At 38.4% G+C, this 24,785-nt stretch overlaps 1 protein-coding gene across 1 annotated transcript in view; it reads left to right on the top strand.

Annotated features, from left to right (window-relative positions):
- LOC126475398 (uncharacterized) overlaps positions 1-19,238 on the top strand; it is a 31,145-nt gene extending 11,907 nt beyond the window's left edge. The window contains exons 4-7 of the mRNA XM_050103232.1: positions 3,371-3,506; positions 7,788-8,180; positions 16,121-16,224; positions 16,467-19,238. Coding sequence (XP_049959189.1) covers positions 3,371-3,506; positions 7,788-8,180; positions 16,121-16,224; positions 16,467-17,505 — 1,672 coding nt within the window. The 3' untranslated portion in view covers positions 17,506-19,238. The remainder of the gene's footprint in view (positions 1-3,370; positions 3,507-7,787; positions 8,181-16,120; positions 16,225-16,466) is intronic.
- The last annotated feature ends 5,547 nt before the right edge of the window (positions 19,239-24,785 follow it).

Below are 24,785 nucleotides of genomic sequence, written 5' to 3' on the forward strand. Positions count from 1 at the left end.
TCTGCTAGAATGTATAATACTCCAGTCAAAATAAGGGATAGATGATACTCCCAGTATTGGAAGTTAGTAAATGTTTACATGTAGGCATACGTGTTATTCATTGCCTTTATTACTTAGAATGCAAGGAAAGAAAGCACGAGTCCGCAGCTCGTGGTCGTGCGGTAGCGTTCTCGCTTCCCGCGCCCGGGTTCCCGGGTTCGATTCCTGGTGGGGTCAGGGATATTCTCTGCCTCATGATGACTGGGTGTTGTGTGATGTCCTTAGCTTAGTTAGGTTTAAGTAGTTCTAAGTTCTAGGGGACTGATGACCGTAGATGTTAAGTCCCATAGTGCTCAGAGCCAACCAAAGAAAGCGCGCGCGCGCACACACACCATTGAACAGCTGTGTATAGTGATAAGCTGGCTAAAACCCACCACCACCAGCACTACTGGTCGTAGGTCATTGCTTTGTAATGTAACACACTTTATAATCAGAGCCAAAGCTTTGAATATTACTGAGGAATGATTATTGATAGCAAACTTATTACTGAATGTAATAAACAGCTGACATGTGTTTCATGATAATAAATGTATTCTTAAATGTTAAACTATTTTCAGTGAAAAACAAGAAAAAGCTTTTATTGTCAGATACGACATTTGAGACAGACTAAAGTTTTCTGTTCTGCCTATTTTGTACTCTATTTTCATTTGGTTGCACTGCTGTGAAGATAAAATGAGAACACGAACGTAAAAAAGATCTAATAGTGAAGAATTGATGCCCAAGAAGCTGGAATTGCTACATTCAGATACTAATAGATCCCTAGAGAATTGGCGGTTATCGGACTCGTGGAATTAGAATCGACACATGACTAATCCCTGATTAAAATCATTATGGATTAACTTTTTTTACTCTAATTTTAGTGAAGTAGTATAGGATAAGTAAAAATACACCTACAGGCTACCTCTTTAACACACAAAATATACTTTTTTCAAGAATTACTTTTAAACTTGAGTTTCCTTTCGTTTTTTTTATGAACTGCCGCAAGAATTGACCTAATTAAAATGTATAGTTGTGTTTACAGTCCAATTTATTTCTCCTAATAACTCTTCTCTAACTCGCAAGCAGATTTTTCAACTTGGTTACACAACTACTACTGAAGCAGTGTTGCAAAACACCTTTTCCAGTACAAAATATGACTTAAAATTTTTTTTATAAGTGCTGATAATCAGTTAACCTTTGAAATGCATAAATGCCTGGGCATTTATGAATTTTGGGCATTTGCCCCAACTTTTAAATACCCAGGCATTTTACATCACTAGTTGTAACACATTCCCAATTTGTGAGACTCCTCTTTGATAAAAGCTGACATGGCTGCCCCATAGTCATTAACTAAAGGCAAGTTCCATGTGAACACTTATGACTCTGCTTCTTACCAATGCGTCTTGGGGATCGGATCACATAAAGTTATTGGTCCTAGTCCATCAATTGTGGAGTAAGACTAGCCAATGGCACTTTCTGGACTAATCCCATAGACAACTTAGAAGTGGGTATCTTACTACTTCAGTTCCAGTGGTACCAACTTGTGCTCAGTTACACAAACACTATCTCACAATTTCATAATTATCCCATTTATGAAATTGTTGTTGCATACAAAGGCAGTTTACTTTGTGGCAACTGCCCTCTCATGGCTCTCACTAATTTTAGTCATATAGCATGCACAGATGTTTTCCTCTGGGTCCCAAGTCATGTGGGTATCCGGAGGAGAGGGGGGGGGGGGGGATGATCTGGCTGCCTGTTTGGCTGCAGAAACAGTCGCGCAACATTTACCCTTATTGATCTCAGGTACAGAAATGTGGGCACAAATAAGACCTCTCCTCAGTCAGATGGAATATCATCTGATGGACTATTCCCCTTACTAGTAAACTCCACATTATCAAGCAGACTGCAGCTGCATGGTACTTTCCTTTCTGCTCCTCCTGGAAGGGATCCGCCATCCTACCATATTGGTCATATCAGATTAACGCACAGTTTTGTTTTATGTAATGTGCGTTACAGACAATAGCTTACATGCTGATGGAATGACCTCTTCTTATGGACAACATATGAACAGTTCTTAAGGTTATTAGTGTACTCAGTGAAAGTGGTTTTTATTCTCAGATATAATATTTTAAACTACATTTGTTTTTGGGGGGTGGAGGGGGTGGTAGAAGTTGGGGCATCACTCACGACATACTTGGTGTGGTGGCCCCTTGACCCTGCCTGTTTTGCGAGCTGCCCTGTTCATCCACATTTGACTCTGTTTTAGTTCATTTAGGAAACAGTTAGTCCATTTTTCTGCTGCAATCTAATTTCCATTTTAGGGGTAGACTCTGATGAATGGTGGGTGCTGCTTCCACCTTTAACACTTTGGCTGCAGTAGATCAGCACTGGGATGATTGGGACGGCTGGCCTTATCGCACACTTAGTCCCAGGGAATACTTGCCTGGCCGTACCCATCTACTGATCTGATTGTTTCGTCACTTTTATTTTGTTATTATAGTTAGTCTAGTTATGTTCATTGCATTTGTACCCTTTTCACTTTCACTATTATGAATCTTCCTGGCTAGATGACAATCTTTACTTTGTAACTGTCTTACTTCTTAATTGGGTTGGTGTCAGTCAGATGGAGGTGAGGTCTCTCCCACCACAGGCATCCCTGGACCCTGGGAGAGCCCTTAGAATACTTTCTACTCCCATAACTATTTCTCAGCTCCACAGCAGTATTGCTGTTAATGCTTCAGTTTTACCATTTCTTCATACTTCTGTAACTTGATCAAATTTCTGGCAAACATTACAAATTCTTGTGACAGGGAGCTTGTGACCTTGCTGTTTAGTCCTGTAGCCACCAGCTACCCTGCTGCACTTCCTTCTGTCACACATGTAATATTTCTCCAAAAATGGTCAATTTTCCCTCTGACACACTAAAGCAAATGCTACTATCTTCTCTCTTATCTTCATTGTGTTTCATCATGTTCCTCTTTATTCGTGTCTTCCACCTCTTCTCACATTTCCATGCACTAATGCTCATAGTTGAAATTGACATGCCTGTAATCAGTCATTATTGTTGTATTTGCCGTGAATGGATAGACACTATGTTTTCTCTGTACTATTTATGTCGTAATAATTTCTAAACATTGGATTTTATATGAGATGTAGTTTTTAACATAACTGTCACAGTTAATGTAGTGGTAGAAAGCGTGGTTAGAAGTCAGGACACTAGATGACCCTAATCTTGGCAGGTTGAATATAAAAGATGTGCTATACAAATTACCCAAGTAACACAAATTCCTTATTTGTAGTTAACTAACATTTTGGTGTTTTTATATGTTGTGTATTGCATTGTTATTGGCAGAGTACACCTGGAAAGAGCATACGCATTATGTCCTTCTTGTGAAGGTGTTCTGAAGGACACACTAACAAGGCAGAAAGCATGGCTTCTCCGGCTGCAGGCGAAAGAAAAGTGCAACTCATATCTCAAAGGAAATCAGGTACCTAACCATTTACGATGGTATATCAAATAAATTGTGTTTTAATGGTTAAGATCAGAGACGATAGAGAAATGCTAAGAATACGACAAGAACTTCCTTTGCAAATATGCTGGGATTCAATTCAGTGCCAAAATGTGTTCATCTGACCATTGATGTCCATTACGGTTTTCAGCTAGTTACATGCATTCATGCAGGTGTCACAGCTGCAGAGTTGCGTACTTGTGCCATCAGTAGCAGAGTTTCTGTTTGTACATAGCATTTTGTTTAGTCTTTGTTCTCGCATACCTTTGTGCAGAAGAGAATAGTATCTGTGTACTGAACTGTGTTGAATAGCATCAACTAACTTTTTTAAGTGTTTGCATATGTTTAGTACATTGGCATTGTGTGAGGTGGCTTCGTAATGTAGTGCTAAACAAAAGCAGCACAGCAACATTGCTTATTAGTGACTTCTTGGGCTAATGTTACATTATGTGTACAGGTGAATCTCGGTTGAAGGTTAATAGGGACTATGTCTGTTCTGTACAGATTCAGGGAGAATTGGCCGCTGTCCAGAAAAAGAAGCAGTGTTGGCCATAGCTGAACAGGCTTCAGGGTGTACCCAGGCCTCAAGTGGAATTAAACAACAGGGACAAATATTTCAGCACCTCTGTTGCATATAGTGTCACATGGAATCTGTAATATCACAGTGCCTTTTGATTTGATTGTCTTTGTCTGTTGACACGACATCGAATAACAAACAGTTATGGGCTTGCGAATCTTTTCACGGAAGGTGAGAGGATAATGGCCAAATGGCTGTCATCCTTTGCCTTTTATTATGTCTGAGGTTTTGCCCACTGCTGAAAGCATGCTAGCGCGTGAGAAACTTCAACCAGTTGATTCTACAGCTGAAGATCCTGAAAGTTTGGAACAAGCACAGAGGATGGGTTTGTAGGTGATTGGGAGCACCTACATTATTCTCTTAGGGAAATTGTTGGGCTGCGAAAGAAGTCTAGTGTCCACTTTGTATTCTTACTTTATTGGAAGGGGTGGGGGGGGAGGCAGCGGTGTTCTCATCTAAGGTACGGAGGAGATTCTGCTGGTGGCAACTGAATGCACAAGGTGCAGTCATCTGCAAATTATGACTCATGTCATGAATGCCAGCTGCTGCCAAGGTTAAGAGGCTATCATCAGTTCCTGCATGCAGCTAACATATTGGTAAAAATGCTAGCATCAGGCATGAGGTGGAAGCCGAGCTAGTGCCTACCAGTAAGCAGAAATGATCATGGTTGACTGGCATGCGACCAAGTGGAAAAAGAGGCTCAAATGATTCTGTGATGATTGTAGATGCAGATTTCCTAATCACAGCTGTCAGGTGGAGAATTGTAGGGCCATTTTTAATTTAATAGGTGAGATGTGCTTTACATACATAAAATGAGTACAAGGGTAGCAGAGTATGTATGGTGGGCACGGCACATTGGAATTTTTAGGATAGAGAAATTCCCGCACACACAAGAATATCAGCATTCATCGTGGCATCTCGGAGAAAGAAAATGTTTGTATTTGATTTGTGCAGGGGAGACAGAAACAACAGTAGTCTTAGCCCATTGTTCCCCGAACCGAAACTGAGTGTATTGTGCTGTTTCATGCCTTGTGATTCTAGTAAAGCTAACCAGTACCCATAAGAAACAGTAGGACATCCTTTACGATTTCCTCATTAAACAGGATTTCTTCAGGCTCTACAGATCTGAATATTGTGTTTTCACCCTCCCGAGCTTCTTTTTGGAAGATTAGATGTGGCACAGTTTCATCCTCTTCACCACATACCCTGCCCTTAAGGGCTTCTGCCTCTATATTTATCATGTGTAAGTATTTCTTAAAGTTCCCATAGCCAGTAAGGCAACCTATCAAGAATTTGGTAGACCTTCTCTTGAACCATAGCTTCACAGGGTGTATATGCCCCAGGAAATCCGGGAAAAACCTGGGAATTTTTTCATCTGGAAAAAAACTGAAAAAAAACTAGGATTTTTGAATTCTGGAAAATTTTAGTTGTTTTAGTTTTCATTTTAGTTGTTTTAGTTTTCATTTTAGTTTTTGTAAATTTGACTGGTAAAAACTGATAGTCTTACAAAGAATTTCACTTTAGTCCTTTACTGCAGGATAATATTGCAGCAATAAAATGTAAACAAGAGGAAAAAGCTCCATAATAAAACTTGAGACTCAGAGAAAATGTGCCATTTACAACAACAAAAACACGTATACACATAAGTGCCTGTCAACAACAAAATGCGTCGAAGGCTTTAGGATGAAGACCACCTTGGTGACATCAAACTACTTTCAATGAGCGTAATGTCACAAATGTTCAAATTATGGTAGAATATATTTTGAATCTTACATACACACAGCCTCTCAGTTTTGACAATAAAAATCTCAAGCTGACTGAATAAACCTCTGATGGTGGGGGTCTTTGAATCGTCTATACATCTTGTGTTAATGCAACGTAGAAAGTGCATTGTTTATAATAAACACTAAAAAAATGCCAGAACAAACCAATACGATAGGAATCCCAAACAAACTTGCTGTGCTAGGGAGGAGGAAATGTCATCGAACAGTACGCTCCATAACAAACAAGCAGTTTACAGACAGAAGCAAATATTGGTGGTCAGCAACAATCAATGAAAAGTACTAAAGGATTGTCTGAATGAAGGATTTGTGGGTAAAATGTTTTTCCCTAAGATTCTTTCAGTAAATTTGTCTGGCATCTGCCTTCCCCATAAGTGTACAGCCATTCCACTTTAATTCATTCCTATCAAATTCTAGATTGTTATGAATTTAAATGAGTGATCAATAATTTTGTGGCCAAGCAGTATAGGAATTTTATTTATTTAGATTAATTCCATTCTATTCAATTAAGTTAATGGTATCTTGCCAGTTTTTGTGTCAAGCATTGGTCATCCACAAGTCCTTCTGCATTTCCTGAACAATTTCTAACAGTGTGAACTATTTGTGTGCAACTGGTTTGCACGAGAAAAATGTGATAAAAACATTATCTGCAAAGTCATTTATTTATAATTAGTGAACAGTAATGATACTATCACACTTGGTTGTAGTATGCTAAAAAACAGTATGCCTGAGGAAGTGTACCTCCATGAGCAATGACATACTGAAATCTAACAACGGAAAATTGAGGATTGAATAACAACAATATTATCAAAAGGATAGGTTGTTGCTCATCGAGTAGAGGAGACAGTGAGTCGCAAACAGGCACAATGGAAAGACTGCTGTACATTTTAGCTTTTACCCAAAAGGCCTCTTGCTGTGGTAGAAAACACACACACACACACACACACACACACACACACACACACACTCGCACTCACACACTCTTAATCACTGTCTGTGGTCACTGTGATCGGTCACAGTGGTCAGGCAGAGTAGCATTTGTGCGTGCGTCTTCTACTTCAGAAGGAGGCCTTTTGGCCGAAAGCTAAAATGTATAGCAGTCTTTTCATTATTCCTGTGTGCCCCCAACATCTCCTTTATGTGGTGGGTAACAATCTATCCTTTTTGTAATACTGTTGATGTACTGAAATCTATTTGACAGACCCTCTTCAGTACAGTTCTAAACATGTTATAATATTCCATAATGATATTTTTTTTATTATGTGGAAATGAATTAAAGGTTTTCCAGAATTCAAGAAACACGGTGTCTTTCTCGGTTCTGTTCTGGTTGCTTGTTGAAACCCAGAAGGCTGTATATAACAGAGTTACCTATTATTTATTTTTTCAGACTCTGTTTATTCCTACAGAGGAGCTGGCCAATTTAAGGAAAGCTCTCTTGTGTGAGCATAATATATGCTCCACAGTTTTACAACAAAGTCGTCAGTGAGATGTGTGAGTGTAAACTTCGACAGGCATTATCATTTTCTGTAACACTTTTCCAGGTGTGTGATAATATCATGTCATAAAATACCAATGTTTCAGCCTCTTTTGCAAATAGCTGACTCATTGGCCTATAAAATAATTTGATTGACTAGGATATATAACAAGGAAAAGTTTTTATGAGGATCAGTGACACACATCTTGGCTGTCTTGCAACCCAACTAAAAATCTAGATTGAGCTTTACATTTTTCCAAGCAATGTTACATCTGAAAATGTGTGTTTCTACTGCAGTAAGCAACCAAGTAGCGTGTAAACGGACCAGTCGAGATAAAATTAATTTATGTCTGCTCTAAGTAATTGTTCCATCTACTTATATCAGAAAATTTACTTGCTAATTATTTAATGTGACTTCTGTTCAACAGGTGTATGGCAGACTGCTGGCTGCAGCTCGTTCTACTGTCCAGCTGGCTCGAGCACTATCAGCTAGTATTTGCGTCATTATGCTAGCGAGTGCATCAGTAACTGAAGAGTACTTGCAGATACCGCCATCATTAGTGGCATTGTCATTCATGCCCCACCCTCTGCCAGCTTCGGAGTCATTAAGGGAATGGCTCCTTTTTTGCCATCGCTCAATTACTCTGGTTGTGGCAGGGATGTTATTCCAAGTTATTGCTGCCATGAGTGCGGGTAAAACTTGGTATCTACGTGATGTTTGTGGTATTGCAGGTTGGGCATTCTTACTTCTGCAGTATGTAGCTGCTTTACATCTGCCACTTAAAGACTACATTCGTATGGAAGATGCTGACTGTCTGCATGTGAGTCCTGTAGCACATATTTAAATTACACATCATTCTTGTGTAGTCAGTTTAATCCAACTCTATGAAACATGAAGGGAAAAAAAAAGCAAGCGACAGCGTAGATGATGAAATTGATATTAGGTCTCTGAGATGTTCAGTGCAAAATTGAATATTAATATGAACTTTCTGTCACTTACAGAATGGTTAATATTGGGGGGGGGGGGGGAACCCTTCAGTAGTTATCATACATGCCAGCATTTTTAACCCCAAAGTCCTTTCGTTTTGAAGTGATCCTGAGAAATAGCTGTGATTATTCAGGGTAACAGATAAAACATTGATAATCCTGATGATTGAGAGACCACATTACTGACAGTTGAGAAAAAAGTGTCTTTCCATCTTCTTATATCAACTGTACAGTGCATATGAACATGCTGATAAACCTCACAAGCACGAAACCTCAATTTAAATGTTACATATACACAAAAAAAAAAAAAAATGGTTTTCTTCTGTCTGAGATTTCAGTTCATATATCACTTAACTGAAGCATCTTCCCCTTGACTGTAGTTTAACAGAAATTTTTTATTCTGTGGTGGCTTTATATACGGCATCACAGTTTTATCACACATCTTTTACTAATGAAACCTACAGGACTACACTTCAGAGTGACATAGATACATGATACTATTTTTCAACATAGTCTCTAAATTTCTATAAGAATGGTCAGAACATTCTTTCCAGCCATTCAGTTTCTTGGCGGTAGAAATCTGCTCCCTGGTCACCGAGCCATTTGAAAACAGCTGTGTGAACTTGCACATCATTGGAAAATCTGTTCTTTCAATTTGCCAATTATATCAACGTGAACGGGGTCAGTGTCGGTGGATTTCTTTCTCTTTAAGCATCATGCATGTGTGCGCAGCCATGGTCGTATTGTTGGCACAACTTTGCTACAGTTCGTTGTGATATCTGCATTTTGTCCATAAACTGCCAGAATTTCACAGTGAATCTGTGTGCAATTTAGGCTTCCTGCCCACAAGAATCTTACTGTCCCACATATATCAACTCTACAGTTCATTTCCAGAAGCTGCACTACTTGACTCCCACACTGAGATGTGCGTGTTACCCATATTGCAACAGAACTGCAGGAGATCCAGACCATGTACTATCTTCTGACAAGGTGCCACTCTTCATGTGTAATAGTTTTAGCTCGAGACAACACATGCAATTTAGTTTTTGAAGCCTCTCGAGTAAATCAGTAAGGTTATGATCCCCACATGTATGCAGCGTTCTTCATATATACAGTGCATCACTGTATTGGCATGTACTTCCAATCAAACTAAAATTTGCTGTTGGAAGACCCATTTACAATAACAGCTGTAAGGACTATTCATAATTACCTACTGATCTTACTGTTTACTGCCTCCTTGATGGTACAGAAAAAAATTTTGCATACAAGAACAACACACACCTATCTCAAAATAAGGTACTTAGTCATTATGTTTGGTTTTTTAAGTGTTTTTTCACCCAAAATGAAACCTACAAATGTTTTGAAGAAACTTTTAATAGTCAAGCTCATATTCAGTACTATTTATTGCTAATGACCAGTTTCAACACTTAAAACTGTCATTCTGTGTGTTGTTATGCTTCCTGTTCCATTATGGCTATATCAAACATGCCATGTTGTCATTACAGTGGATAGTATGTAGAATATTCCACAAAGGTTTGTTAAAAATAAGACAGGTTTGTCACAAATAAAAACAATACAGTTAAACAGCAGCAGTTTTTAAGGAGTAGTCATAAAGTTCAACTTCTCCCTTCGAATAAAAGTTACATAGATAATTTTTTTGCAGGCATTTATCTGCAGTACCTGTATACATCGAAATCTCCACATCACAGTATTGTATCATCTCTGGAAGAGACAAAATGAAATGGCACGGACTGTTGAATATTTTGCAGTAATTTTAGGCAGCAGTGGAAATTTTACGGTTGTCAGACCAATCAGATGGCTAAAGATGTTGTTGTATGGATTGACCTTACAGAGCTCCATTGTTTTTGCCACTGCTCAAAATGAATTACAGCATGATACGTGTTACTGAAGGACTGTGCTACTTTGTTTTGGTTCTTCTGTTGGCGTGCAAAAGTGCAAGGATTTTAATTTTTACTGGGGCTACATGCATGTATGTGCAAACAAACAAAGAATTGTGGAACTTTTTAGGTGATAATTAATACTTTGATTCACTGTCACGGAAAAGGGTGATTCCATGACAGTTGGTCTAGGGGTTCCTGTGGTAACTTAACGCATACATGAAAGTATGCAGTTTAATAAAGACAGAAACTTTATGTACAGCTCATGCATTATAGTGAAGTCCCAAAGAGCATAGCTGGAGTCCAGGGTCATAGTGAGTTTAGTTTCATGAGGGCAGGGTACAGAATAAGTCACAACAATGAAAATGAGAGAATGAATGCAAATGGTCTCTGCACCCGGTTATGTGCTGTCAGTTAGTTACTCAGTGAGCCCTGACAGCGCACAGCCTCCAAACTCTGGGCAGTGGTGGATACAGAAAAACCTCCAGGAGGGGGTGCTAAAGATATCTTGAGCTACCTTTACTTTTACCTTAATAAAAAATAATCAAGTCACATGTAGAATTTAAGAAAGTTTCATTTAAACTGATTACACACATATACAAGTCAGTGCCATCTTATGATATAAAAAAGTTACAGTTGTGGTTCTCTTCCTTAAATGTTGAATCCTGTGTGCCTATTCTCCCGTGCAATAGGACAATCCTTTCTGTAATAGGACAATCAGTGTCAGGGCGAGCATTCAACAGAGCTAAGCCATTAAGTTGATCCTCCTCCATTGTCGACCTTAGCCATGTCTTCGTACGCCAAAATTGTTAAAAACTTCTTTCTACTATAGCAGTTGATGCAGGTAGACAAGCAAATATTTTGTACTGTGTGTGCAAAGTAGGGTAGTCAGATCTAGGACAGACAGACAATGCTTGCATAACAGAATCACGATCATTAAGGGCGTTCATGCTTGTTTGATTATATTGAAGAATCTCTCCCATTAGTCTCTTTTTAGTCACAAAGAGTGATTCTCCTTCAAAGAACGGTAGTTCAGTTAAGCACTGATTCGATATATGTGCCAGATTATTACTGTCATGACACAGTAGTTGTGAGGGCAAAAGTATGTTGAATTTTAAATGATAAATATTTTCTTCAGCAAAACCTACTCTCGTGTCAGTCGTAACATGGTCCAGCGTTGGAATAAAAACAGTTCTTTCCCAATATGTCGTAGCATCATCATTATTATCACAGTTTTCCCTGTCTCTCTGTCTGCCTGTAAGGTGACGAACACTCATCTCCATGTCTAACTATCCCATAATTGCCTTCGCCTCTACAACAATAGGAGCACAGTGGCTATCAACATTGGCTCTCATGCTGTCGTACACCTTCAGTGTCGAATCTAATTTTGCTTTTGCCATCACGACGTCCGAACTAAGGTCTTGTAAGATTTTGCTGACTGGATATGTTCTGCTCATAATGTCGCTCATTGTAAATAGTGATGATAAACTCGCAATTAGAGAAAGATCGAAGGAGAGTATTGGCTTTGGCGGCCGTTGTTCTGTCCCTCCAGCACTGTATTTCTTTAAGAACTTAGCAAACTGTTCTGAGGTCAGCTGCGAATTGAATATCATCATCATCATCATCATTTTTTAATGTTTGCAGTACACCCTGATCCATCAGCTGTAGAAGTGGTGTAACATTTGGGGGCAAAAACTTCGCCACAATTTCTACGTCACATAATTCCTCAGCACTGGGGTGAGATGGTGCATTATCAATCAAAAGGTTTGCATGGTTTTTCCTTAGAAAACCGTCGAACAGAGGGAACAAATTGAGCGTGAAACTGTTCTTTGAACAGCTTACCATCCATCCATGCTTTTTTCTGATTGCAATAATATATGGGCGGGGACTTCATGTTGCAGTTTTTAAAAGCTCTGGGCCTAGCAGATTTGCCGATCAGCATTAAAGGCAGCGTGTGAGTACCAGAAGCGTTGCTGCACGCTAATAAAGTCACATGATCTTTGCACATTTTAAAACCAGGAGCATGGTCTTCTGCTTTTGATACCAGGCTTTTTGTTGGCAATGTCCTAAAATTAAGGCCAGTCTCATCAGCATTTAAATTTGTTGGGGAGAATATCTACATCTACATCCATACTCCGCAAGCCACCTGACGGTGTGCGGTGGAGGGTACTTTGAGTACCTCTATCGGTTCTCCATTCTATTCCAGGCTCGTATTGTTCATGGAAAGAAAGATTGTCGGTATGCCTCTGTGTGGGCTCTAGTCTCTCTGATTTTATCCTCATGGTCTCTCCGTGAGATATACGTAGGAGGAAACAATATACTGCTTGACTCCTCGGTGAAGGTATGTTCTCGAAACTTCAACAAAAGCCCGTACCGAGCTACTGAGTGTCTCTCATGCAGAGACTTCCACTGGAGTTTATCAATCATCTCCGTAACGCTTTCACGATTACTAAATGATCCTGTAACGAAGCGTGCTGCTCCCCGTTGGATCTTCTCTATCTCCTCTATCAACCCTATCTGGTACGGATCCCACACTGGTGAGCAATATTCAAGCAGTGGGTGAACAAGTGTACTGTAACCTACTTCCTTTTTTTACGGATTGCATTTCCTTATGATTCTTCCAGTGAATCTGTCTGGCATCTGCTTTACCGACGATCAACTTTATGTGATCATTCCATTTTAAATCACTCCTAATGCCTACTCCCAGATAATTTATGGAATTAACTGCTTCCAGTTGCTGACCTGCTATATTGTAGCTAAATAATAAAGGATCTTTGTTTCTATGTATTCGCAGCACATTACATTTGTCTACATTGAGATTCAATTGCCATTCCCTGCACCATGCATCAATTGGTTGCAGATCCTCGTATCCTCGTGCATTTTTCCATTGTTACAACCTCTCGATATACTACAGCATCATCCGCAAAAAGCCTTGGTGAACTTCCAATGTTATCCACAAGGTCATTTATGTATATTGTGAATAGCGATGTTCCTACGACACTCCCCTGCGGCACACCTGAAATCACTCTTACTTCGCAAGACTTCTCTCCATTGAGAATGACATGCTGCATTCTATTATATAGGAACTCTTCAATCTAATCACACAATTGGTCTGATAGTCCATATGCTCTTACTTTGTTCATTAAATGACTGTGGGGAACTGTATCGAATGCCTTGCGGAAGTCAAGAAACACCTGGGAACCCGTGTCTATGGCCCTCTGAGTCTCGTGGACGAATAGCGCAAGCCGGGTTTCACACGATTGTCTTTTTCGAAACCCATGCTGATTCCTACAGAGTAGATTTCTAGTCTCCAGAAAAGTCATTGTACTCAAACGTAATACGTGTTCCAAAATTCTACAACTTCCCTCTACAATTTCCCTCTCTTATAGTTTCAAACTCACCTAAGTATTCCTTCGTTGCATCACGGTCAGAAGAAAGCTTCTCTCCAGTAATTGGTAGCTGACTGATTCCATGACGGTTTTTGAATCTGTCCAACCAACCTGTACTCGCACTAAAAGACTCATTACCATTCAGTAATTTGTTCAGGTAAACAGTGTTCTTGTGAACCAGTGCTCCCCTCAAAGGAGTTCCCCCTTCTGTTTCCTGCGTAAACCAAAGGAAAATAGTTTCATCCACTTAATTGTACTGGGACTGTTCCAAAGTCTGCTGAATTTCAGAGTGTTTTTCCTGAAGGCGTTGCACAGGACTGTTCAAGCTTCACTCAGTTCTTCTTCCAGTCACAAATGGTTGCCTTACCAACACCCAGTTCCATTGCCAGATATCTGCTTCAAAGCATTCACTTTTTCTTTGAGAGTTAACGTTGTATGTCTGCGTACTCATGACGAAAATACGTACCACTACACCTGAACGAATAAAATACAGCTGTATGTGTGCCAGTGATTGATAACTAACATAACTAAGTGCTTTGTGAGCCAACTGACAGTGCACTGACCTCAGACACCAGAAAGGTCTCAACAGTACACAACCACAAGGGCAGGGAGCGAGAGTGAGCCATTGTTACCATTTGTTACCATGGTGTACCTACTTGTCTGCTTGATATACTTCATTCTAGAAACTCGTGACTGTAGTTCTGGCTAATCCGAACATGGCCCGCTCCCAATTAGTTCAGATTAACGGGACTCTACCGTATATTTATTTTTATTACGCTGTTTTCCAATGTGTGAAGTCCCATGAATAACATAAAAACTATGAATATTTATGAAAAATTAGGCATTTTCTTTAGGTTGTTTAGAACTATATTGAACAAGACAGAAGAATTATATGCAATTGAATTTTATTTTTGTAGGGGACAATACTAGTGATTTGAATACCTGATAGATCCAGCAAATGAAAACAATCTGTCAAAGTATTCTGTTTTGGAAATTTGTATGAATCAAGTTGTGATTTGCTGACTGATAGTTACAGCAAAAGGCTGGTAAATGGTGATTTTCCTCATGAAGAAAAGGAACTTGAGTTGTTTTGGCCTGAGAATAAGTGATAACTGTGTGTCTTTGTGATAAAATCATTTTGGTGGCAGGATTTGAATCTTTGCCGAGATCATACTGTGATCCATGTTCAAAGAAAAATCATCACAACTAGAGAAATTTTATATACATTAATGAAACTCTGGCAAATTGGCTATAAAACCTCAGCAAGTATGGGTCAGCTGGGCAAAGGTTGTGTTCAGAATGTTACATGGAAGACGGTAAGAAGTTGGTTGTGGTTATGGCTTTGGTTTCATCTGATAAACATGTGCAGATGGAAGGATGTGATATGTTTAATAGTAGTTTGAGTTCTCTTGGAGCTTTGTGTGTTAGAATTCAAAGGGTCAGTAAACACGATTTGAAAGGCTACATCAAACACAAAGTTAATCAGGCACAAAAGATAAGTGAATAGCATCACAAGTGACTTGCTCGCTGGTTAGTTGCAGCACCCAACATGTCCCAGTGAAAATGAGTACATGAATTGTGCTGGTTATGCTCAACTGTTGTCAGACTTGAAATGAACAATTCTACTCACAGTTGAGAAAATTCATATTCTCATATTGGCACCAAGGAGTTGGTTGATTTTTAAAAAAATCTCATCAGAATTTCGTGTCAGCGAAAAAGTTGAAACATTAACTTCATTATTGAAACAGCCTAAACCAAAAGATGAAGAAAATCATTTTAATTGTATAGTTTGACAAATGTAGTCAAGTAAATTCTGGATAAATTCCTTTGTTGTGAGCACGCTATTTCTCTGCTGTGTTGTCACTCAGAAGTGATAGTCCAGCAAGGTATGTTGGAGTGTTGCTGAGGAATTTGGAAAATAGGAAATACGTAATAGGTACTGACAAATTGAATATATAAAATGGACTGTGAAGTGCACCCAGTCAACACATTTGATAAGAGCATTGCCCTTGAAAGAAAGTTGTTTGACAGTAGTACTTGCTTTCATGAGCCACTGACTTCTGTAGGCTTACATTTAATTTTAATGTATGAAGAACTTTAAAGCTTGTTCTCAAAGCCTCCCTCGTATTGTCACTTTTATCCATGGGATTGGTAGATAGTTTAATCTGCCACAAGCTGTTCTTTTTTAAGATTTATCATCTGCCCATAAAGTCCAGCTTGATTACTTTATGTAGTAACACGTGTTAAATGTGGTCATTTGCTGCTTTTGTTAATTTGTTCATTACTTTGACTTCTGTATGTAAAATTTTATTATAACTGAGTTCTTAAACCTTTCAATATATCTTGTACAGTTACTTTTATTCTTTCGGAAGACTGGTATCCATGTGTTCTAGATTGCCCTGTCTGTTACATATTATTGCCCCTCTCTTTTTTTCTATCATATTTCTTTAATTTTCTGTTACTGAAAACTTTGTTTTTATTCCTTAGGTGGTGACATTACTGGCAACCCTTACCTTGAGCCTCCTTCCCTTTTTGATGCCAACAGTATCAAAGAGCACACTTAAGAAAATTCAGAGTGATTCTTTTAAAAGGTGGTGTATCTATCCAATATAAGTAATTTTATTTTGTGACTATGTGTATTTCACTGTAGTTTTTATGTGCATCCGAATTATTTATTGTGTGTGTGTGTGTGTGTGTGTGTGTGTTGTAAATTTTGGTAGTCTGTTGCAGAATTAAGTTTGCTGAAATGTCCAGGTATTACAGTATGGTACTCTTAACACACTTGATTTTCTGGTAATTGAAATACTCAGTAATTGTTAATTCATTTTTTTAGGTTAGACACAACTGTGCATGCAGCATCTGAGGAGCAGGCTAAAGGAGTATCAGAAAATTTAAATGAAAAAAATAATATGAAAAGTAAGAAAGCTTCCTCCCATATTGCCAGCAAGTGCTCTCCTGAAATCAATATTGGGAAGAAAATTTGTGATGAAACAATTTTCCATTTTGGTGATACCAGAAGAGATTACAAAAGGTCACCTAATGATGTGTTTGCCAATACCAGCAACAGTTCTGGTCTCTACAATCGTTTTAACAGGGCCAAATGTTATAGTACAGATCCATACTTTGAACAAGATCTCCATCACAGCCTTTGTAGCCTGTCACTGGGAACATCAACACGTCCACGTAGCAAAAGATGGGCCTTTGAATCACGTGTGTATGGTGGCAAGGAGTTCCCTGGATTATTTACTGCGAATGATAGTAGACCAAGGCCTCTTCTTAGCCCACCAAGACTAGGAGTTCATAGGAATGTGACACGATCCCCATGGTCAGCAGGAGGGTATTGGCAGACACCTACTTCATTTGTATCTGGTCATGATGGTTCTCCTTTATCACGATCGTCAAGTCGCAGCTCTGGATTTGGATCTCTGAGTAGCCGACCAGCTGCAGTTGCTGCTAGCCCTCCAGGCTCACGTGCTGGTTCTGTCTGTGCAGGAGATACTGATCGGTTTTCTGTACATTCACTGCCAGCCTATCCTCCAAATTTTTCACCAACGTACTTCCCCTTCTATGGTGGACCTTACTTAATGCCACATTTAGGAAGCTACGCAATGGCACCGCCCTGTTATTTTGCACCACCACCCCCACCACCTGCATCTGCTTCCCCACAGTCATCACCTGCTTTAAGTGATTCTGATTCAAGTTGTGCTTCACAGAAGGGTATAAAGTGTATGGATGCACATAAAGGACTTGTTGATATTCTAAAGGAAAACTGTTGGTTGTCATTTATAATTGGGAGCAGTCTTTTACTAAATGCTGCAGCCACTGTGTTCTTCATATTCATGAATAGAAATTTCTTAACTGGCGTTCCATAGATAATAATTCATTTCTTTTAGTCCCAGCCAATTTTTGCCTTCTTTGTCGTAGCTCAGAATAGGGTAATTTAGAAGTGTGACCAGCCTCTGTTTTAATGAAGTTTTGCTCTGTACTGATGCAGAATTTGTTTTTTATGTGAACGATTTTATAAGTTGAAATTTTTCATTTCACATCACTGGAGGGGGATAAGTGTCAATTGTGTAAATATCGATGTCAGGAAAAGCTATTGCTTTTGATAATTTTTTTGAGCCTTGTATTTCACAGTTTTGTAAACTCCAAAGATTTTACTCTTAACAAATGTGTTTACAAAAAACAGATATTTATTGACAAGTCAGTAGTCATAAGATACTGTAGACAACCCATGGACTGGAAGTATGCGCTGATACATTATTATTTGTTAAGCTGGTCTGTTACTTTTTGTTATATAGTGTGTTTATTTGTGGTCATGTAAAAAACATTGTGTTCATAGAATGTAAATATCATTTGGTAAGTTATTCAAATGTTCAGTGTTGAACAGCATCCAGTTTTTCCCTTTCAGGAAAAGATTTATTACATTATAGGGACAGGTTTGAGTTCCTTAAATTTATACTTATACATAGATTGTACTGTCATTTTTGACAATAACAGTATTACATATAGTACTTGTAAGAGAACTGCACAAAACACTAGTCAGAGACCACTTTGTTCCATTAATGCAAGCTGTGAAAAAGTGTAGAATACTTTCTGAAATTTAGATCACACTAAAGTTGATGGGAAATTTTTTTTTTTGAAGTAGTGACCAGTATGTAATTACCAGTGACACTGTGTGATGATAAAACATGTTTCTACAGTTTGTGAATTTGCTGCGTGTATTGTTGATGAGTGACAGCACCCCATTTAAGGATTACCAAATATCATAGGTACAAAATATTAATGTGGACTAAGGAAGTAGTTAGGAGTTAGTAGGTTTCTAACCAATGCTGGAGTCATTAATTACAAAATCTCTCTCCCCATAATTGGTGACAGTTTAAATGTAGCAACCAAAGATATACAGGTTTCCTATAGTTAATTTGCCGGTTCCCAGAACTACTAACCAAAAGTATTCCCTAACTGCCGCATTCAGCCACTTGTTTATTCTAAGACAGTCCTCCTCCTCCTCCCCCCCCCCCCCCCCCCAAAAAAAAAAAAAAATCTGAAATAATTACTATTCATTTCTCAGTAATTATCTGAAGTGTGGTAAATCATGACTGCTGTAATTCCTATAATTTGCATGCATCTCTTGTTTAGACAGTATTTTGTGCAGATCTTTTTATGCAGCAAGAAATGACTAATGTGTGAACAGCACATAACAAGGTTTTACTTACTGAGATTTCTATTGAAATTATTAATAATTCTGTAAAAATGATTCCCCCTTTGTCTAACTCTAAATGCTGTTCAATGAAAACTGCCATTATACCGTTATATCAAACTGGAAAAGTCCTATGCTTGTCTTCCTTGATGGATGAGATTTTTTCAGATTGTGTGTGTGTGTGTGTGTGTGTGTGTGTGTGTGTGTAGATATGAGTAAGTTATTTTTTTCGCAGTTGTGAAGAGTCAGTGTACATATTTTAGTTGCAAGATCTTGTTTTATTGTTGTGACTTCTCAGGTGATGTCTATAACTGCCATAAAATGAGTGTTAAGTGTATTTTTTTATGTGACACTGTTATTTAAAAATAAAGTCCTGCAAAAATGAATGCACCTCTCATACTTTGAGTTATTTGTTTATATTTCATTTCTGCCTCTATTAATACTGGAAGTTCAAATAAAGAGGTTTTATATTTTTTCTGGAGTTAGTTTATTTTTGTGTTACTGGAACTTCAGAATTAACCTATGAAAAGATAAGATTTTTGTTCAGTAGCGTTGTTTACTTAGACATTTTTGTATGACACTAATGGTTCAGTTATTGTGTGTTGTGTGATAACCTAATGCTAAAACAGTATCTCGTATCAGTAGCTCACCTGTTATATTTATTTCTTGCCATTTGTAGTAATTTGTGAAGACAGTTTTGACTTGAATTCCAAAATCTTTGCTAATTTCACGACTGCAGTATGTATGATATTAAGAGGTATAAAAAGGTAAATTTTAATCAACATGAGTAATATCGTGTGGCGAGGGCCTCCAGTCGGGTAGACTGCTCGCCTGGTGCAAGTCTTTCGATTTGACGCCACGTCGGCGACTTGCGTGTCGATGGGGATGGAATGATGATGATTAGGACAACACAACACCCAGTCCCTGAGTGGAGAAAATCTCCGACCCAGCCGGGAATCAAACCCGGGCCCTTAGGATTGACAGTCTGTCGCGCTGACCACTCAGCTGCCAGGGGCGGACAACATTAGTAGTAGTTCAGTACATAAAGTATCTAACACTCAACATTCTAATCGTGGCAGATAAGAAAAATGCGTGATGTTATAGAATGAATTGACAGAATTGTTGTCAAAGAAATAAAAATGTTAAGGACTGTCACACTAAGGTTGTAGGTCATGTCGTGTGGAAGAACTAAGATACCTAAGTTAAGTGTAGAAGAGACTAAACTAAGAAGTGCTCAAGCTGAAGAGCTTAGTTAATGTAATGAGAGAAGATGGCCGATGTAGAAAGATACAGTCCAAGAAACATTTTATGCATTAAATTGCCACTATTGTTTTGTTTGTTTATTTTTCTGTTCCCATCTTTTGTTGCCACAGGAACAGTGGACACACTATTACAATTATTTTGATCTGAACAAGGTAATGCAGTGGTTTTTCAGTTGACAGTTTTACGGAAGAAGTGTTTCCAAACTCATTCTACTGCTTAAGATTTTAAATGAATGCTTTCATGTTCATGATTCAGTTGAAGCATTTTAGCCATGGATATATTAATAAAATGCATGTTCTTAATTGTTGGACATCAGATAGAGCAGTATGATCCCATCTTTCGTAAGAGCTGTGTGCCTTCACAAGTCAGTTGTTACATATTTGTAAATGTCTGTATTTGTCACATATGCTATACAATTCACAGTTCTGGCTTAGTTCTTTCATCAGATCTGTTACAAATAGAAGAAGAAGAAGAAGAAGAAAAACACTAATCTGACGAAAGTAAATTCAACTGGCTGAGGGTTAATTATACAGAAAATGTATGATTACGTAAAAAAAGTAACGCGATTAACAGCTATACATACTATTAAAAGTATTCTGATATAAGTATCAACATCAGACTAACTATATACGTTGGTACATAACAATTGTTGGCCTGCAAACCATACCAGCATGTGTTACATACCTATGTGTAGTGAATCAAAACCACTTCTTGTGAATTGTATAGCATATCTACACTGACATTTATAAAGTAACACACACACCACCACCCATGGGCGTCTACCTGTTTTGGACGAAGAGGTGCATGCTTGGTTACAATCATGGTTCCATAGGCAACTGCAAATATTTTTCTGTGTAGGCATGGACTGTCTTGCCTCACACAATGGGGTAAATGTATTAACGGTTATGGCGATTGCTTTGTAAATAATAAATAAAGTTAATTTTTTTCATCTGTCTCATTTTCATTTGACTGCTCATTGTAGACATAATACATGTTATTGCTAGTAAGGCATGTGCTCATGCAGCTGTTGCTTGCTTCTTAGTGCTAAGGGTAGGGTAAAGCATGCCTCTTAAGACCTTGGGGATGTAAACACACTTCTGATGTCACTTTGAGTCTTGAGGAAAAGAAGCAGCTGAGGCTCTTACAGAGGCATTGCCTTATCTTCCAGAAAATGCAATGCTTACATGCAATCTGGTAGCCTTGCAAATACAAACATATGAGAAAAATCTGGTCATTTCATTGAGAGGTAACAAGTTATTTGCATGAGTAAAAGATTGTGCTAAACTCAATACTTATAGCGTGTATTGATCACAGCAAAGAGGAAATTACGGGCTTGAGAATATTTCCCAGGTGCCCCCCATGGTTTGTCATTTGAAGCACCATGAACTATGTCAAAACTCGTACTAGATTTCTTTTGCCATTTTAAACACTAATTTTGAGCCTACAGAATTACACCGTTGTCGTAGTAGTTGTAGTCCTTACCTCAAGTGGAAATGAAAGAATGTGAAATATGCATTCAACAGAAATTCTTTACCGACTTTGGAACCAATTTGAACAAAAACAGATCGTATGAGAACATGATTTTTCATGGCATTCTTGTGTTGTAGCTGCATCAGATTTGCCCTGACTTTTCGACAACTTCCTCCATCATTGTTTGGAGGTACTTCAGTAGGCTGTTAGCTACTTATGTTCGCCGAATTATTTCATGGAGACTTCACACTGTTGGGGATCTTCCATATGCTACCAGAGGTAGTGCTGATGTCTGTGACTGAAAACCATTGGTAGCAATGCTGTTTTCATTAGATGGTAGATTATTCTGCTGATTTCTTTGTTGTCTTTCAGCATAAAGAGCCCGTTTTCATGCACCACCAAGGTCGTAGTCACTGCCTTTGTTAAAGTAGTTCTTACACATTCTAATTTCAGTAGCTGCTTTGATGACAGAATCTCAGTAGGTAGACGAATGGGATAATATTTCTGTTTATTGTATGTATGTAAATGAGGTAGTAGTTACAGTGGTTCGTTGGTAATTTTAGAATGATGCACAGAGCACTGATGCAACATTAAATATGATTTCGACAAATCTGCTGTTGGTGAATGCAATAGCCTCATGAACAAACATGCAGTATTATTTTGATTTCTGGAAACCATTCAACTCGCAAGAGTAAGGCATCAGACATTGCCAGTTTAATTCCCTACTAATCCAAGTTTTTTGAGAAATTTATTTGCCTACCTTGTCTTATTCCTTATTGATTTACTTATCCTATAAGTTTCAGTTTCTTACATATTTGTGGACAGCATAGTCTTACACCTGATGGCCTGGGCTGACAGTGAAATGTGTTAAATGAGGTACCTGAGAATATACTGTAACTCCATAAGTATTGCTGATGTAGAGAATACAAAGACAAGATTAATTACAGCGCTTACAGAGCCATTTACGCAATCATTCTTCCCATGCTCCTTATCAAATGGAATGGGAAGAAGTCCTAATCGGTGGTACCATGAAAACTACTCTCTGCCATGCTGCACATTTTCGTGTGCAGGGAGCATAGATGTAGTTTCTCCCAACAAAAGGTACTCAGGATTGCACTGTGGAATGTTAGAGCCCTTAATTGTGTGGGTTAAATAGAAATGGGTATGTTGGATGTAGCGGGCATTAGTGAAGTGCAGGGAGAAAGAACAGGACATCTGGTCAAGTGAGAACAGGGTTTCAACACAAAGTCAATTAGATGCTATGCAGAAGAACTCTAGTAATGAAGAAAAATGAAGGAATGTGGATGAGCGACAATGAACAACATAGTAAATGCATTAGCACTAAGCTAACACTCACCACAGTGGTACAAGTGCCTACTAGCTACAAACATTATGAAGACATTGAAAGAATGTATGGTAGAAAGGGAGACAGGGAAATAGAATTTGATAGTAGGGACGTGAAGAGAATTAAAAATAACAGAATATGGATTGAGTGAAATAAAATAAAACAGAATTCCACCTGGTAAAATTCTGCATAGAGCACAGTTCAATAATTCTTAACCAGCAATTTAAGAATTGTGAAAGATTTTAGATAAAACGTATAATGTTAAGGCAAAGATGTTTAAACCAGATTCTGAACTGTGAAATATTTCTGGGGCCAGTTGTGGATGTTGCCCATAATTTTCTCGGCACCTACATATTAGAACTGAAGAAATTTCAGAAAGGTTGGAAAATTAAGAAGGGACTTGGATAAGTTGAGAGAACCAGACGTTTGTTGAGAGTTTCACAGGGAACTTTAAGCAGCTATTAACTGAAAGGGGCAGAGCACAGATGCTATAGCGAAAACAGCAAAGGCAGAGAGAGAAGGCTTGGTAGAGCATTGGATGACACTTGACGTATTGAACTTGTATCAAAAGCAATTAAGGAAACTAATAAATTATGAGACAGAATTGCTGGGCAGTACTTACTGTGTGGGGACGAAGTGTGTAGTACATATAAATGTGACTCTTTCAGAACTAATAGCTCCTTCCTCAGGGAGTGTTTCGTAACAGCTGTGGTCACTGAAGTGCATCGTCACCAGAATAACACAGGCACTGCAATATCGTATAATTCAGATGAAGGCAAGATGAAACTTTTGAGTTATATATTTTAATTGACTAAATGAGAAAGTGTTAAACCAGAGCAAGTGAAGCAGGCAAAAAGGCAAGCAGACATCAACAAATATATAGGAAGTATAAAGCGACAAAGTGTGAACGGTTAGAGGGGGGGGGGGGGGGGGGGGAAGGAAAGGGGAGACTGAAAGGGACAGGACACACAAAGGGAGCAAACATGAAGTTGATGATATGTTACAGGAAAAGAAAATATCTTTGGACTTTCAAGATAAATACAATGATTCCAAAGAAGACTGGTAGGAATATTACAGAATCATAAGTTTAATAAATCACTATTGTAAAATACTGACATATGATTTACAGAAGAGTGGAAAGACTCGTACAATCTGATCTTGAGCAAGATCAACTTTGGTTGTCAGATTAATATTAACAAAGGTAAATTAAATTAGTCCATGCCGAAGAAACTGGATTAGGAAATGAGGGACTAAGTTGTAGATAACAGTGAAAAAGTGAAATTTGTTAAAATCGAATATAAGTAACTGGTATGAACTTTTGTGAAGGTAATTTTATAGAGCGTAGAATTGTATAAAAGTGAAAAGTGGGTGACAAACAGTACAGATAAGAAGAGGTCAGAAGCTTTTGAAATGATTACTACAAAAGACTGCCGCTGACTCAGCATTTGATGGACACACTGCAACTAATGAGGAGGTACCAAATAGAATTTGAGAGATAAGAAATTTATGGTGCAAATTGACTAAAAGAAGGGATTGGTTGAAAGGACACATTCTAAAGCAACAAGTAATTATCAATTTGGCAAGAGCAGTGCAGGAGGGAGGGGGGGGGGGGATAGAGAGAGAGAGAGAGAGAGAGAGAGAGAGAGAGAGAGAGAGAGATGATAGATCTTGAAGAGGAAACACTTGCAGCTCTTTGCGACGAGAGATGGTGGTCTTGTGTGTTTTGTCTCTTTTAAAAGAAGGCCTATCGCTGAGAGCTAACTTTTTTAGCAGCCTTTTTGTTGTGCCTTTCTGTGGTTAAACTTCTCCACTATATGATTAGTAGCAATTTATTCTTTTCCTAATACGTCGTTATTCCATACTGGATATTCCAT

This window comes from Schistocerca serialis, chromosome 4 (genome assembly GCF_023864345.2).
Source record: "Schistocerca serialis cubense isolate TAMUIC-IGC-003099 chromosome 4, iqSchSeri2.2, whole genome shotgun sequence".
Taxonomy (NCBI): domain Eukaryota; kingdom Metazoa; phylum Arthropoda; class Insecta; order Orthoptera; family Acrididae; genus Schistocerca; species Schistocerca serialis.